This window comes from Corylus avellana, chromosome 1 (assembly GCF_965113065.1).
Source record: "Corylus avellana chromosome 1, dhCorAvel1.hap1.2, whole genome shotgun sequence".
Classification (NCBI taxonomy): Eukaryota; Viridiplantae; Streptophyta; class Magnoliopsida; order Fagales; family Betulaceae; genus Corylus; species Corylus avellana.
Window position 1 is genome coordinate 22,785,131 of NC_142490.1, and position 16,743 is coordinate 22,801,873.

A 16,743-nucleotide genomic window follows, 5' to 3' on the forward strand; every position below is an offset into this window, starting at 1 on the left:
TTCTCGTAACTTCTTCCAAAAAACTTCATTCCACCCAGTCGTAGGCTTTACTCATGTCAAGTTTGACAGCCCTATAGCCTTTCTTTCCATTCATGCGAGAGTGCATGGTATGAAGAGTTTCATATGCTGACAGGATATTGTTGGTAATGAGCCATCCGGGCATGTAGGCACTTTGAGCTTGAGAGATTATAAATCGTAGCACCCCTTTCAACCTATTAGCAAGAACCTTGGAAACAATTTTGTAAAGTACATTGCATAGGCTGATAGGGCGATATTCCGACACACACGCCGGGTGCAAAATTTTGGGGATTAATGCAATGTAAGTAAAATTCAAATCTGCATTAATAAATCCTGAGGCTAAAGTTTGAAGTACCGCGTGACACACCTCATCCCCTATAGTCTCCCAGTTCTCCTAGAAAAATCCAGCAGAAAGTCCATCAGGTCCTGGCACCTTCAGAGGTGACATTTGGTGAACTACAAAGCTCACTTCCTCCTTTGTGAACGGCTTTGTTAGTGCCATGCTCATTTATGGTGTAATTCTTCTTTCCATGCTCTGCAAACATGGCCCCATATCATCAGGAGAGTCAAAAGTGAATAGGGAGCTAAAATAATCAATAAAGGCAGCCCCCACTTCTTCTTGGGTACTCCACAGCCGTCCATGCCCATCAGAGATTTTATCAATATTTCTGTTTTCTCTCTTTTGGTTGGCATACGCGTGAAAGTATTTTGTATTTTTGTCGCCATTTTTTAGCCAATTCTCGTTTAACCGTTGGCACCACTTCATGTCTTCCAGTTCTAAGATCAGTTGCACTTCTTTTTGAAGCCGTTTTACGTGCTGTATGTCAGGGATACCAGCCACGCCTTGGAGACCCGCAAGCTGCTTGTATTTTTCCTCTATATCCAGTTCTGCGCCAGCCCTCCTCTTTTTCTGCCACATCATCACCCTGCTTTTATAGCCCTCCAATTTACGTTGGACACCATACAGCTTGTCCTTGTGCAGCCGTTTTTCACACCAGACCTGCTTGATAATTTGTTGGCACTCTTTTTCCAAACCCCATTTAGTTTCATAAACAAATCTACCCCTTGGGCGTCGAAACATAGGCCCATCATTTATTTTGATAATCATAGAAGTATCATCATCATAGAAGTATCATCAGATGAGATGGCCACTTCACTGCTAACTTCTACACCTTGGAACATCTCACACCATCTCGAGTTTGCCACAACCCGATCCAGTCTCTCTTGCGTAAATGCCTCACCTTCTTGACCATTATTCCAAGTGTAAAACGGGCCCCGGCATCCCAGGTCCCATACCTCACAATGAGAAAGAGTTTCCCTAAATGCAGTCATTTGTCCCGATGCTCTCCTAGCGCCACCAAATTTTTTAGATAAATATGTAATTTCATTCAAATTCCCAGCACAAAGCCATGAAACTAGGTCTAACATAGCAAGGTGTTTTAGCAAACTCCATGCCTCATGTCTCTTACTAGCTTCCGGGTGCCAGTAAAAACCTGTGAATTTTCCTAGTGCTCCTCCGTTAATTGGTAAGATAACTACATTTGATGTGACGACGGCTGAAGTTTTGGATAGACACTCCAGCTACATCATCCCAAAATAAAGCTAGCCCCCACTTCTTCCAACACTCTCAACCACAAACATGTTGCGGAATCCCAACTTAAGTCGAACTGTTTCCATTTTATTTTTCCCTAGCTTGGTTTCATAATGAAAACTACATTGGGCTTCTTCACTTTCACCATCCTACGAAAGTATTGTCCGTGAGTTTCCAAGCCCACGACAATTCCAAGTTATCACAATCATTCCGGTCGGCGGGGCTGTGAACCAGACCCCGCCATTCCCGAACCATCATTGTAATTCTCCATAGCTTTTTTATTTCCTACTGTTTCGCCGCTAAAGTTCACTGCCTGCTGTTTCTTTCCTCTTTTTCCTTCCCTCTCTGTCCACACCTTTCCACCTTCTACAGTTGGTTTACGTTTTCCCATCGGTTCTTGTTGGACTACTACAGTATGGGCCTTAGCAGCATTACGGGCTCTACGTTTCCAAGAAATCGAAGGTGAATTCATACCTTGTCCACTTGGGTTTTTTGTTTGTGAAAGCTTGGACCCATCAGCCGTCTCCACGTCAGCTCTTCCTCTTTCAGCTTTGTCGTTATTGTCCCCTGGCAGCTCATGGCTTCCCTTGGCAATCACATTAAAAGTCCCCACGAAATCCTCCCTTATGTTAGGGAGATTATTCTGCGAGGAGCCATTGATAGCATTGGTCTGCGAGGAGCCATTGATTGCATTAGTCTGCATACTCATCAACCCTCCAATCAGGTCCTTCTCCTGATTTTGTGCTCCACTTGTCTTTATTGAGGCTGAATCTTTTTTTGAATTATTCCAAACAAGATTTTCCTCCCATAGCTGGGCATTTAAACTGCTTCTAGGCTCATTTTGGCAACTTTTGGGATGTCTGGATTTAAATTCAGTGCGTTCATTTCCTTTTTCCTTTGCATTAACTCCCGAATCTTCTTTAATAGGTCCCTCATAATTTCCCCTTGCATGGTAAGCGGCAGTTTCACGTGGAGAAAAAATTCTTTCCTCATTCATTCCCCGATTTCCTCCTCCATAACCGCTATTCGCCTCATTAACATCTTCAGTCATTAATGTGTCATTCATCTCATTAGGAAAGACCTCTTTTGCTGCGTAACGGCCATGGAAAGATCACCCCTCATTGACCCTATCAGAATCTTTCCCGAAATGTCCCCCCTTGTTGAACGTCGGTGCCGTCGCTTTCCTTGCCGGTGATTGGAAATCACCCCTTCCGCCGCCCACACCTGACCCACTGTCCCTCGTCTCATCACTCAAGCGCATTCTACGTTTTTCGAGCCAAGGTCTGTACGGAGGAACTCGAAGCCGTAGACCACACTCACTGTCGGAAGCATCAACCTGTTTTCCTTTTCCATCTCCTTTCACACATCCTCCTGGTCCATGGCTAATTATTCCGCAACTAAAAAACAAAACCCTGTGAATATTAATATTTGGATCAACAAAGATTTGTAAAAATAAAAATTAATAGTTGATATTCACAGCCATATTATCATAGTTGTATATTAGTCATATGAGAGTTTACTAAATATCATTTTCAAACATTTTTAGAGATTGAATTGAAAAAAAATAAAAAAAATTGATGATACTTTAGGCTTTTAAAACAGTAATAAGATTGGCTCTAAAGTTTTTTTTTTTTTTTTTCTAATTAAATAAGAAAAAGAGTTCTTCTATTCCCTGAAGCTCATTTGGTTACGTAAAATAACTCCTTCCATGGTCGTCAATAAACTGTTTGCCACTTGTACATATCTCTAAGGACCAATTTATTACTTTTGAAAACCCAAGATAAACATCCAAAGCACGTCCAAAGCACAGGGATTAATGTTGGATTTAACAAAGGATTAATAAATGTGGACGTGGTCATTAGAACAGTTGAAATTTGATGAGATTGTGCAACAAATTTGATACAAAATTGACATTAGACATGTGACCAAACTAATTCCCTCCTGCTTTTATATATATTCTCCAGTGTTGGGTACCAGAAATTGTGGGAGAGAAATAGTGGAGAGATGGATGTGCACAAACAGCTTCATGATCTCCTAGCGGAGATCATTGCAAGAAAAGCTTTTGAAAGCCTATTTTGGTGTATGTTTGAGTAACTTAAAAGTGCGTTTTAATATTCAAAAAGTCTAATATTTGAAGAAAAAAGTACCCGTTTGGTCAAAAAAATTAAAACCGCTTTTAAGGGTCCAAAAATGGCCAAAAACGCACTTTTGGAAATGAAGCTTTTGCCAAACATTTTTTTTTACTTCAAATCTGTATTTATCAAAATAAAATCCCAAACATGCTCTTACAAGCAATGGTGGGTGCCCTGCGCCACCCCCTCCCCCAATTTTTTTTTGTTGCTTTTTTGTCCTAGCCCATACTCCTTCTCCCACCCCTCCTAATACGAATTTCTATATCTACCATTGCTTACAAGAGCAACAAGTGCATCTTTTCTCCAAGGCAGTCAGAAGTGTATAAATTCTGAAAGACGCTTAACAAAGAAAATATCACAATTTTATGCAAAATTAACGGATATTTAAATCTAAGCAAACAATTACCAAAAAAAAGTAAAATCAAACACAAAGATTTTGGTAACAAAGAGGAAACCTTTTAGAAAACGTTCTAAAAGTAAAACCTCTCTAAGACAGCTAAACCCAGGAAATCACTATCAAAAAATTATCTAGAGATTACAGACACTAGGAACATTTATAATCCTTGGACCTTAGCTCTGTAAGATCGACAAGCCTCCAACTTATCTCCTCGCTCACAATCTTCTTCATCGTAATTCTCCTTTATTGGACCCTTCCGATAGACTTCAATTAAGCACATAATCAAAACTAACAAAAATCCTCTAAGAGAAATCAATTTCGCTCACAACAAAATAATCACTCAAGCATAGCCTCACATGAATTCTAGGTTTCTAAAATTCGTGCCTCTCTCTTCTATAATGATGTATATATATCAGTACATCAAACCCTAGACCTGAGCCCACTAAAAACACGTTTTTGGGTATAATAGTTACAAGGTGTCCGGACAGGTTAATGGATGTCCGGAGAGGGACTTGCGTAGCAGAAACAGAGTTTCTAGAACTGCTGTCCGGACAGGGACTGCAGAGGGTAAAAATCAGCAATCATCAGCAATTTGAAAATTCCATTGGTCCTTGATCAACAGCTTTGAACGATAGATGTTTGTGGTTCGATTGAGCTGAAACTTTGCAGGGACGTTCATGACATATGAATCTACATTATGAACGGTGGAGATCTGATTCTAAGCATTTTATATCAGTGTTTGAGCCCGTGAATAGTAGCCTTTGCATTTTGGAACCAAATTGAGCCAAGAAAAATACTAACAAACTCCCCTTTTAGCAATTCGGTGACAAAACCTAGCAGAAATCCAAAGACGACCAAAATGTAGGATATACGTGATAAACGGTTGTTGTCAATCTAAATTTCTCCCCCTTTTTGTCACAAATTGACAAAAGGATTCGTAAAACACTTCACAAAACATATCAAATATATGGACAACAGGAATAAGAGTGTCACCAACACAAAAATACTCATGATCAAAACTTTAAAAAAAAATACAAGTATAAAATGCAAGATCATGAAACACATAAACAAAACTTCCCCTCAATGCATGACTTATTAACAACAAGAAGCTTGAAATGACCAAGACTTCTCCCCCCTCAAAAGTCCAATGAACACACATAATACACACATCAACGACTCATGTATCGCACAATGAATATCCCAAAAATGCTCCAAAAATGCAAAATATATATGAGACTAGAAATGGCAAAAAACTCATATTGCTTAACCCAACCAAAGAAAAATGTTCCATTCAACCCATGCTTGTGTGGTGTGTGTGTGTAAGTCATTCAAACAAAAGAATGGTCAACTTACAAAATGAGAAGAAAGTTTCACCACCATGAGGTTTTGACAAGTTTATCAAATCAAAAGTCAAACATTATCATACTAGGGCATAGTCACTCTCATCCTATACATTTCTCTTTGTCAAACAATTTGCACAAGTTTGACACAGTGAAATAAATTCCTTTTGAAATATGATCTTTTGATTTTATTTGTTTCACTATTTTGTTTATTTTTCTTTATGAGAAAGTGTCCTTAAACTTGTGGTGCTCATCACAAAAGAGAAAACAAGAATTTATAAGCCCTATGTTCAACTAGTATATGGTCAATTTGAAAAATATGACTAGTCAAAAATATCATACAATTACCTAACAAACCTCACATTAAAAGTTAAGAAATAATCTCAAATTAAGCTTAAATGTGCACAAGAGAGTAAGCATAAGCAAAATGTACCACATAAGCTCCGGCTTTAAGTAACCACAAAAACAAGTCCGTTGATCAAATTTTCATTTCATGCATATTAAGAACATTCCAAGATGCAAGGGATTAAATTTATGCAAGCAACATGAGAAATTAATAGACTATCTAGGTGCATAAGACAAAAGAAACAAAATAACCAAAAAAATATTTTTGTCTTTTTGAAATTTTTTTAAAAGAAATGCACACAAACAAAAAACAATTGCAAAACAAATAAACAAAAATGCAATGCAAAAATAAAAAACAGCATGCTCTAGGATATGCAAAGATATGCAAGAAAAACAATCTTAGGCGTGTGGAAGGTGAGATCACCACCACTCCCCCTCAAGGAGTGAATGGTATCATCCTTTCTAACCCACACTTAGATTTCAAAGAGTCAATTAAGACATGTGATTCAGACATTTCATTAGCCAAAGACTCTTTATCATGCATAGCATCTTTAAGTTGACTGGAAACCTTGTTATAGGCTTTGAACACTACTTTAAAATCATTATACAACTCTTGAACATCAATCTCATCATCAAAATTAATGAAACTAAACTGAGAGGTATTCATGGCAAAAGGAAGTTAATGATCTACACTCATGAGTTTAATCCTTCACGAAGTAAACCCGCTCTGATACCAATTGAAAAACGCTTAACAGAGAAAATATCACAATTTTATTCGAAATTAACTGATATTTAAATCAAAGCAAACAATCACCAAAAACAAGTAAAATCAAACACAAAGATTTTGGTGACGAAGATGAAACCTTTTAGAAAATGTTCTAAAAGTAAAACCTCGCCGGAGTAGCCAAACCCAAAAAATCACTATCAAAATATTATCCAGAAATTACAGACACTAGAAACACTTATAACCATTTGCAAGACCTTGGCTCTGTAAGATCGACAAGCCTCCAACTTGTCTCCTCGCTCTCAATCTGCTTCAATGTGATTCTCCTTTACCGGACCCTTCCGATAGACTTCAATTAAGCACACAATCAAAACTAACAAAAATTCTCTAAGAGGAATCAATTTGGCTTACAACAAAATAATCACTCAAGCATAGCCTCACACGAATTCTAGGATTCTAAAATCCGTGCATCTCTCTTCTATAATAATGTATATATATCAGTACATCAAACTCTAGATCTGTGCTCACTAAAAACACGTTTTTGGGCATAATAGGTACGAGGTGTCCGGACAGGTTAATGGGTTGTCCGAACAGGGATTTGCGGAGCAGAAACAGTGTTTCTGGAACTGCTGTCCGAATAGGGACTACAGAAGGTGAAAATCAACAATCATCAGCAATTTGGAAATTCTGTCAATCCTTGATCAATAGCTTTGATCGATGGGTGTTTGTAGTCCGATTGAGCTGACACTTTGCAGGGACGTTCATGACATATGAATCTACATTATGAACGGTGGAGATCTGATTCTAAGCATTTTATATCAGTGTTTGAGCCCGTAAACAGTAGCCTCTTCATTTTGGAACTGAATTGAGCCATGAAAAATACTAACACATTCCTATGCTACTGGTGTTTTTGTCAATAGTATTATTATTCACAAAAGCTTATTTGTCTTCATAAAGATCTTTAGACATGGTGAAAAATGTTTACCAGAAATGTTATATTGTATGAGACCACTCAAATTATAGAAGGAATAAAGTAAATTTACCATGCTTGCCACTACTATCAATTCGATTGGAGAGATCACTGTTTCAATTTGATATAGATATGAAGGTTGATTAAATGATTTTTTTTTGTTTTTCTAATTAAAAAAGGCAGGCGGAAGAGACTAACTATGAAATCGAATCTTACCTACAATAAGGATGAGGGTTTAACAAAATGAAATATCATCGCTTATAGACTGATAAGCCTTTTCTTATGATATTAGCAATTCCAATGCATTGACGAGCTAGAAAAATTGCCTCTAAAACCTATGTCTATCAAACTGTAGTAGGGTTAGCAATTTTCTACATGATTTTCGAATTCAATACAAATTTAACATGAAATTAGTGAGTTATGATTTTGTATAATGTGGTTCGAGTCAATTCAAGTGACCCGAATTAATCATTTAATATATGGGTCAATTTTGAGTTAACTTGCTTAATTCATGGGTGTGGTGACCTGCATAATCCGTATTAAATTTTTTTTTTTTTTTTATGACAAACAAAACCCTTAAAATACTAAAATTCATATAAATTCATTTTCCATAAAATATATATATATATATATATATATATATATATATATATATTTGCATTTGAATTCACATATTAGTTGAAACACATCCCATTTAGGTCAACCCAACGAAACCAGTTTATCAAATATGTTATACGGTTCATGTTGTATCATGCCACCCCTTATTTAAATGGGTTGTGTTATGATTAAGGTGTTTGACATGTTTAGCTAAATGGATCATATCATATTGGGATGATCCGTAAGTCGACTCGACACGAACATGACACGCCATATGATTTGCCAGCTGTATGGTGCATGTGTTTATAAAGTTTACCAAGAAATTTGCAAAAGAGTCTAGTCTCTATCACCTTAGGCCTTAAATTACAATAAACATGTAGAGTTGGTGGATGGGTTCAATTGTTCAAAGAAGCTAGCCTCATAGAATATGTATATCTGGCCTTCCCACTCCTTATCTCCTCCTCTTTCACGGTCCATAAGGTCTATGCAATAGAGCAATAGGGCCTTCAATGAATTTAATAAACAAAAAAGAAAACGTGTAAGCTTAGCTTATATAATAAAGAATTAAAAAAAGTGAGATACTCTCGTGTAATTGTAACATATCACCCACAGAAAGAGAGAGAGAGAGAGAGATCTCGAACAAAAGAAAGTTCAAAAAAATTGACAAAATTGACAAAAGAAGGAAAAGATGAAGAAAGACAATGACATTTGAGGACTAGGGTAGCAACCGATAAGAGAAGAAACTTCCTATCTAGCCTTGGGTTATGTACTCCCCTTGTTTAATTTTTTATTTATTTTTTTGGGGAAAATGCAGTTTACCCCCCTGAAGTTTCAGGGGTTTTTCAATTTTAACCCCAAAGTTCAAAAATTGGCAATCTACCCTCCTGAAGTTTCAAAAATTGGCAATTTAAACCTTCCGTTTAATTTTTCCGTTAAATTGGATGGAAAATTTTTTTAAAAAGACTGAGGGTAGTGATGTAATTTCACAGATTTCCGTCCATTTAGACGGAAAAATTAAACGGAGGGTTTAAATTGCCAATTTTTGAAACTTCAGGGGGGTAGATTGACAATTTTTGAACTTTGGGGTTAAAATTGAAAAACCCCTGAAACTTCAGGAGGGTAAACTGCATTTTCCCCTTATTTTTTTGAGAAAATCTTATTTATTTTATATTTCATCACTTTTATAATTATACCCTTAAACTTAAAAAAAGTATCAGTTTAGGGTCTGTTTAGAGTACGTTTAACACTCAAAAAGTCAGTTTGAAAAAAAAAAAAAAAAAAAAAAAAAAAAAAAGGAAACTTCAAAAAGCCCCCCTGAACTTTCAGCCAATTTGAAAAACCCCCCCTGAATTTCCAAAACTCTCATTTAGACCCCTTAAACTTTGGTTTTCTCTCACTTTGAACCCTTTTAACATTAAACTACGTCGTTTTTGATGTTTTATAGCCATTTTACCCTTCCCCAAAACTACGTCGTTTTGTGTCCTAAAATTACAACACCTACCCAGCCCAAAACGACGTTGTTTTAGGCATTAATTTTTATTTTTTTATTTTTTTTTTAAAAGCAAAATATATAAAAAAACAAAAAACAAAAAAACAAAAAAAACCGGGGGTGGCTCAGGTCTGGGAGTGGCCAGACCACCCCCATGGCCAAGGGGGTGGTCTGGCCACCCCCGAAAGGCCAAAAAAAAAAAAAAACCAGGGGGGGGATGGGGTGCATTTGGGGTGGCCGGACCACCCCCAAGGGGCAGGGAGTGGTTTCGGCCACCCCATACGGCCGGTATGGGGTGGCTGAAACCACCCCAGCCCCTTGGGGGTGGTCCGGCCACCCCATTTTGGCCAAGGAAGCCACCCCCGGTTTTTTTTTATATATATATATATATTTTGCTTTTTAAAAAAAAAAAAAAAAAAAAAAAATTAATGCTTAAAACGACGTCGTTTTGGGCTGGGTAGGTGTTGTAATTTTATGACACAAAACGACGTAGTTTTGGGGAAGGGTAAAATTGGTATAAAACGTCCAAAACGACGTAGTTTAATGTTAAAAGGGTCCAAAGTGAGAGAAAATCAAAGTTCAGGGGGCCTAAATAAAAGTTTTGGAAATTCAGATGGGGTTTTTTCAAATTGACTGAAAGTTCAGGGGGGCTTTATGAAGTTTCCCAAACAAAAAAAAGTACATATTTAGTAAAAAAATTGAAAGCGCTTTTAAGAGTCCAAAAAGCTCAAATAGGCCAAAACGCATTTGACAAAAGCTTAAAAATAAAGTTTTTGCCAAAAAAAAAATTAATTTTTAACTTAAAAGCTCTATTTCTCAAACAAGCTCTTAGTGTTACCATCTTTCAAAAGTTTGCAATGTCAACCCTTCTGTCCAAATTCAGCTTTAAATTCTAATGGAGAAAGTGAAATTCCCAAAATATCCCGTCCAAATTCAATGTATTATGTAATTTTATAAACATATTGGTGGTATTTTTGGGAATATCTCTCATCAACCATTTAATTTAACGGCAAATTTGGACGGGAATGTAATCATTGCAAACTTATGAAAAATGGTAACCTTAAATTAACAGGTTTAAAAATTTAGGGTTAAATATCTTATTCACCCCTATGGTTTAACTTTATTTTTTGACCCATAGGGCTTACTTTTTATCACAGGAGGTCCCTCTGGTTTGCTTAAATACGAAGATGATCCTTCTGTCCAAATTCCGTCCAAAATTTAACGGAATGTCACGTCAGCACCAATCACGATTTGACATATGTCTCGTATAATTAATTAATTAAAAAATAATTTTTTTAAAAAAAAAATTAAAAACGTTAAAAATTATTAAAATTTATATTTAAAAAAATTTAAAAAAAAAAAAAAAAAAATTGGGGGTGGCCTTTGGCCATGGGGGGTGGCCGACTACCCCAAGGGCCAATTGAATTTTTTTTTTTTTTTTTTTTTTCAATTTGTTGGAAGGGGGTGGCCGAACCACCCCCAAATGGCCAAAGTAGCCACTCCAATTTTTTTAAAAAAAAAAAAAAAATTTAAATATATATTTTTTAATGTTTTTAATTAATTAATTATATGGACACGTGTCAAATTGTGATTGGTGTTGAAGTGACACTCCGTCAAATTTTGGACGAAATTTTGACGGCTTTGTCTTTAAGCAAACTAGAGAGACTTCCTGTAATAAAAAACAAACTTAAGGAGTCAAAAAATAAAAAAAATTAAACCACATAGATGAATAAAATATTTAGCCCCAAAATTTAACAATATAATTACAAAAGCGATGAAAAACCAAGGATTGATAAGCGAATCTTTTAAATTTCTTTTCTTTGATAAACATCTAGAAACAGTCTCTTTCTTCCTCTATTTTCTCCGTTTGCTGGTAAGCATCTAGAAACAGTCAAAGCACAAGACTTGATTGTATCTTTGTCTCCAAGTCTCTTTTTTTTTTTTTTTTTTTTTTTTTTGGAAAAGTACACTTTATCCCCCAAGTTTATGGCGATTTTTAATTCGACTTATAATGTTTCAATTTTTGCAATGACCCTCCCGAACTTGCAAATTTTTTTCAATTCGACCAATTTCATCCCAAAATTCTCATATTACCCCTAATTTATTTTTTTATTTTTTATAAAAAAAATTTTAAAAAAAAAATATTCGGGGTGGCTCTTTGGCCATCTGACCATTTTTGCACCTCCCAAATTTTCTTTTCTTTTTTTATAAAAAATAAAAAAGTAAAAAACTTAGAGGCAATATGGAAATTTTGGGATGACATTGGTCGAATTGAAAAAAAAAAATTGCAAGTTTAGGGGGTGCATTGTAATAATTGAAACATTGGTGATCGAATTAAAAATCGCCTCAAACTTTGGGGGCTAAAGTGTAATTTTCCCTTTTTTTTTTTTTTGTTTTCTATTTTCCTTCTCTTTTATCTCAGAAGCTGAAGAAGCCAAAGAAGACTTGGCAAGTCGCCATGACAAAATTGAGTTCCTTCTTTCAACAACTTTTCCAATGGAAGCTTCGACTAACCCCATTACCTATTCCATGCTCTCTCTTTCCTTCATCCATTTGGGGAGACAGAAGAAACTTTAAAAAGAAAGAAAAAAAGGAAGCTAAATCGGCGGCAGAATGGCCTGCTTTATTCCCTTCAACAACAGAAATTTGGATATTTGCTTTTTCGTCTTCAGGCCAACAGTTGTGTTGGTGGATGAATTTGTTGACTCTCTAAAACATTTCTCTTTGTGCACTGAGTCTCTTGGTTGTGTGCAGAATTCCATTCTTAAGAGCATCCATGGAAACTTGGTAAGCTTTTTGTATTTTTTTATTCAATTGCTTTGCTGATTTTCATTATTTGTTTCAATTGGGTTTGATTATTTCCCAATTTAGTTTATTAAAATGTTTTTTCGTTTTAAAAGAACAATTGTTTTTCTGTCTGTGTAAACCCTTTTTTCGACTTGAGTTTTGAATCAATAAATCTCTAGTTTTTTTATGATGATGATGTCTTAAAACATTCCCTTACAGAGTACTATATTTGTTTTTCCAAATTGAGATCCCCTCCAACTGAGAAATTGAAGATTTTCCGATTGTTAATCGTGGCCTTTCATTTTAAATCCAATAGTCTATAAAATGCTAGCTACATTTACGTAACCGAGACATTAAATGCTGGCTTTTGTTTTACCGAAGTTTAAATGATTTTATAAACCATTTGATTTAAAATGAAGGATCACAATTAATAATTGGAGAATCTCCAATTTCTTCTCAATTGGAGAGGATCCGGATCCTGTTTTTCTTCCTTTGGAGTGTTTTTAGTTTCTTGGATAATTCATTTGATGTAATCTTCATATTTATGGGGAAAATAAGCAGACATATACTGTTTTTCAGAGATATTAATTGGTTAATTTTTCCTTTCAGATCATATGGTATGGAGCATGGCTGAAGAGATCTTGTGAAAACAAAGAGTTATTAAGTGCTAGCCTTGTAAGTTTAATTATTACCAGTGCTTCCATTTTTCCTTCTATATTTGTTTATTTAAACAGAGCATTGCTTTATGTTTATGTAATCTCTCCAGGGAGAGAGCAATGGGCATAATATCGATTAAAGACACCTTTGCTAATGTGTTTTGGGATATATTTTTTTGTTTTTTTTATTTAAAAAATATTCTGATATAACATAATTCTATTAAATCTTGACTAAACCCTGAATCTTTGTAATTTTTATTTTATTTTTTAGTAATAAAAAATAAGGGTATTTTGGAAATTTTAACAAGATTTAACGGAAAATCATAACAAAGAGAGGACATTGCAAAAAATTGAAAGTTCGAAGTTTTCTTAAGAAGCATTTTGTCATTTGCTTTCATTTTCCTTGAGAATTTTAATAAGATTTAACGGAATGAGGATATTACAAAAAATTGAAAGTTCGATACCCTAAATTAAGAGTTTTTTTGCACATTGAGAATTGAGAAATAATATCAAAATACGTGAAAATTCAATGAAGTTTTATGAAGAAGCATTTTGTCATTTGCTTCCATTTTCCTATTGTTCTAATACCCACTTGACCACTTCACTCTTGTTATAGATCTCAATGCTAAGCAATATGTCAAGCATGGCTATCTTAATGGAGCACAGCTTCTTCGATGCGTATGCCGGCGAATCAAAAGACGGCTCCTCGGCGGCAAGATTTTACACCGGCGACACAGTCTCGATGATTGCGGCGATCGCCTCTACAGGCGACATAGACGACCTCTCTTATGCATGCTTAACATTATTCAAAGCTCGGTTTCTAAAGATGGAAGGTGCAGCAGCAGGGGTGTGCCTGAGATGCCAAAGCAAGCCAAGAGTGGCATGCCTATATGTGTGGAAGTCTCAGCAATTTTGTTACTCATGGATAATTAACTCAGACCAGAGAAGGTCAATGCTGCCCTATTTTGATAGGTTTTCTCTTGATATCAAGTATGACATCTATAGGGTGGTCTATGTTAGTGGTGACATTGTAGTGAATTTTCAAGCTACCTCTCCTACTTCAATGTTAGGAAATGGAGAAAGCAAAGAAGGGCAGGTAATGTAAAATTGGAAAAAAAAATAAATAAACCCTTTTTTGCATATTTTGTTCCCATGTGAAAAAAGTATGTTGGAGTTCTAAAATAAATCCACCTGAATCAAAGCAATAGGCAAAACAATGAAAAAATTGAAGGCCATATATTTATGGAGTTGTCTGTCTGCAATGATGTTTGGGGAGTTTGTGAGAAGAGGTTACAAAAAAGCTCTTATAGTGTTTTTTTTTTTTATTTCAAGCAGCTTGTGGAGGTGTTTTCATCCAAATGATCCATTGAAGAATTCTAGCTCTTTGTGGCAATTTCCAGAAGAATTTGATTTTTTTGGGGCGGGGGTGGGGGGGTTGGGGGTGCATTTTTAGACCTAATATTGGAATTTTTTTTTTTTTTTTTGGTGAGATTTGGGTATACGGGAAATCATAGGCAATGCCCTCCAAATAGTGAACGTAGTCAATGCTAAGAGATAGAATTGGAACAGGTATGGCCACGTTGTGGATGATATTAAAGAAGTTCTTATGAAAATGTCAGAATGACAGATTGTTCATACAAAAAGGGATGCATATTCTAGTACCCATGAACTAGCCAAATTGATTGTCTACCAAAGCATAGATCATGTTTGAACGGAGGAAATTTCAAGATTTATCAATGACCTGGTTTTGTTAGAGCAATGTGCTCTTATTTCTTGATGTGAATAAAGATGATGGCAATTTTTCTTTTAAAAAAACCACAAGAGTATCTTACTCATATTTTTTACGCATTTAAGACAACATTTGCTTACAAAAGGACAAGGCCAAACTCCGTATCTTTAGAGACAAGAACGACAAGCCCAGGACTTGGTTTGCAACCAAACATTTCCCATGATGTAGTCAAGTGGGCTGGGGTCTCTTCAAACAAAGGCCGGAAGCCTGAACACAGCAGCACATTTGGTTTTACGTTAAAGCTTCTGAAACAAAAATGGGCTATTTTGTTTTGAATTCTTCAAGCTAAATTAACAGTTATTGGAGAAAAAATAAGTTTTTTTTTTTTTTTTCTTTCTTTCTTCTTTCGGATGAGGGAAAAAAAAAAATAATGATGCTCAAATATTTAATAAAAATTGCTATGAACCAAATTTACAGAATCAACACAATTTTATATTCTCTAAGTGACTGAACTTGGATTGGATTCCACTTAATTCTATAGCCGATGCTTGAAGATGGGGGCAGGCAGAGACACAAGCTACATGATTTTTCAATCATTCTAATCCACTCTACTTGATTTCTTGAAGAAATAGCATCAATTACCACAACTTAGAAGGCAATCAAATCAACCTTTTATAAACGCATGGCCCACAATTGAGAAAAATTCATGAGGGTAGGTTGGAATAATAGGGGTAGTAATTTGTGTTCACATGTCGGGTTCGAGTCGTGTCAAGGCATGAATATAAGATTGTATAGGTCACTTCTAACCCAACCCATTTAATTAAATGGGTCAAACCCTCAACCCTAACCATCTAATTTTATATTGAGTTCGTAAGTTATGTCAAAAATTATTAGCCCTTATGTCGCGTGTCGAGACATAAGTATCAAATTATGTAGGTCAACTCTAACCTAACCCATTTAATCAAATGGGTCAAACCATGAATCCTAACCTTTCAATTTTGTGTTGGGTTCGTGGGTTATGTCAAAAATTATCAATCATTATGTCGCGTGTCAGGTTCAGGTCGTATCGAAGCATGAGTATAAAACTATATAATTCAACCCTAAACAAACTCATATAATTAAACGGATGAGACTTCTTAACTCAAACCATTTTGTTTAAAAACACTTTTAGTTTGTTTCAAAACATCTTTTTTTCATTCTCTTTTGTTTAACAAAATCATTAACAAACAATTTAAAACACAAAATATTTAAAGTTATAACGCGTGGAACAAATTTTTTTTCTTAAAACAGAAAATATTCTCTAAATTTATTTTATTTTATTTTATTTTCAAACAAGCTACCAACCTTAGACTTTTTGCACTTTCCACTTGCTCTCACAATAAAGACAGTAAATGATGATTGAGCTTGAAGTAAAAGAAAGTACACAAATTCTGTTTGAAAAATGAACAGAAAAAAGAAGACACTTTTGTTATAAACCAAAACTATCAAAAAAAACTTTCAAAGATGAGAAGAAAATAGGGAAAGCAGGGGGCCCAACAACCTGCTTCAGTCAAACCCAATGTTGTTGACTATAATGTCCCAATAAAGTTAGTGGTCCCCACTCTAGGATCTAGCGGTGGTCTAAGATCCTAGAGTTGGCAAAGTTTGAATTTTCTTACGTGGGACTAAATGGAACTGAGCAGAAGAATTGGTTTGATTTTATTTTTTTCATAAAAATAAATATAAAGTATATGGGAATGGGACAGATTTTCTGCACTTTCTCAAGGCTTTATTAATGGCACCCTTTTTTTCCAGCAGGCAGCAGTTGTATGAATAACAATAAATAAAGAGTTTATTAGAAGGAACAAAAATAAAATAATTATATTTTTTAATGTCTTTAGGATGTGTTTTTTTTTTAAACATATTTTTGTATTTTTATGAGTGTTTTATCATTTATTTGCGTGCCAACCCCAACTCATGGGGTGGCTC

General features: G+C 35.4%; 1 protein-coding gene across 1 annotated transcript; it reads left to right on the forward strand.

Moving 5' to 3' along the window:
- The first annotated feature begins 12,037 nt into the window (after positions 1–12,037).
- On the forward strand, positions 12,038–14,158 carry LOC132172429 (uncharacterized). Its single transcript, XM_059583928.2, has 3 exons — positions 12,038–12,390; positions 13,000–13,065; positions 13,663–14,158. The coding sequence occupies exons 1-3, from the start codon at positions 12,217–12,219 to the stop codon at positions 14,149–14,151; spliced, it is 729 nt and encodes a 242-aa protein (XP_059439911.2). The 5' UTR covers positions 12,038–12,216; the 3' UTR covers positions 14,152–14,158.
- Positions 14,159–16,743: the final 2,585 nt, after the last annotated feature.

Bases quoted from the DNA above. Each gene is read 5' to 3' on its own strand.
- LOC132172429 (XM_059583928.2), top strand. From the start codon at position 12,217: ATGGCCTGCTTTATTCCCTTCAACAACAGAAATTTGGATATTTGCTTT. The intron at 12,391-12,999 runs GTAAGCTTTTTG...TTTTCCTTTCAG, and splicing joins AGAGCATCCATGGAAACTTG to ATCATATGGTATGGAGCATG. The intron at 13,066-13,662 runs GTAAGTTTAATT...CTCTTGTTATAG, and splicing joins AGTTATTAAGTGCTAGCCTT to ATCTCAATGCTAAGCAATAT.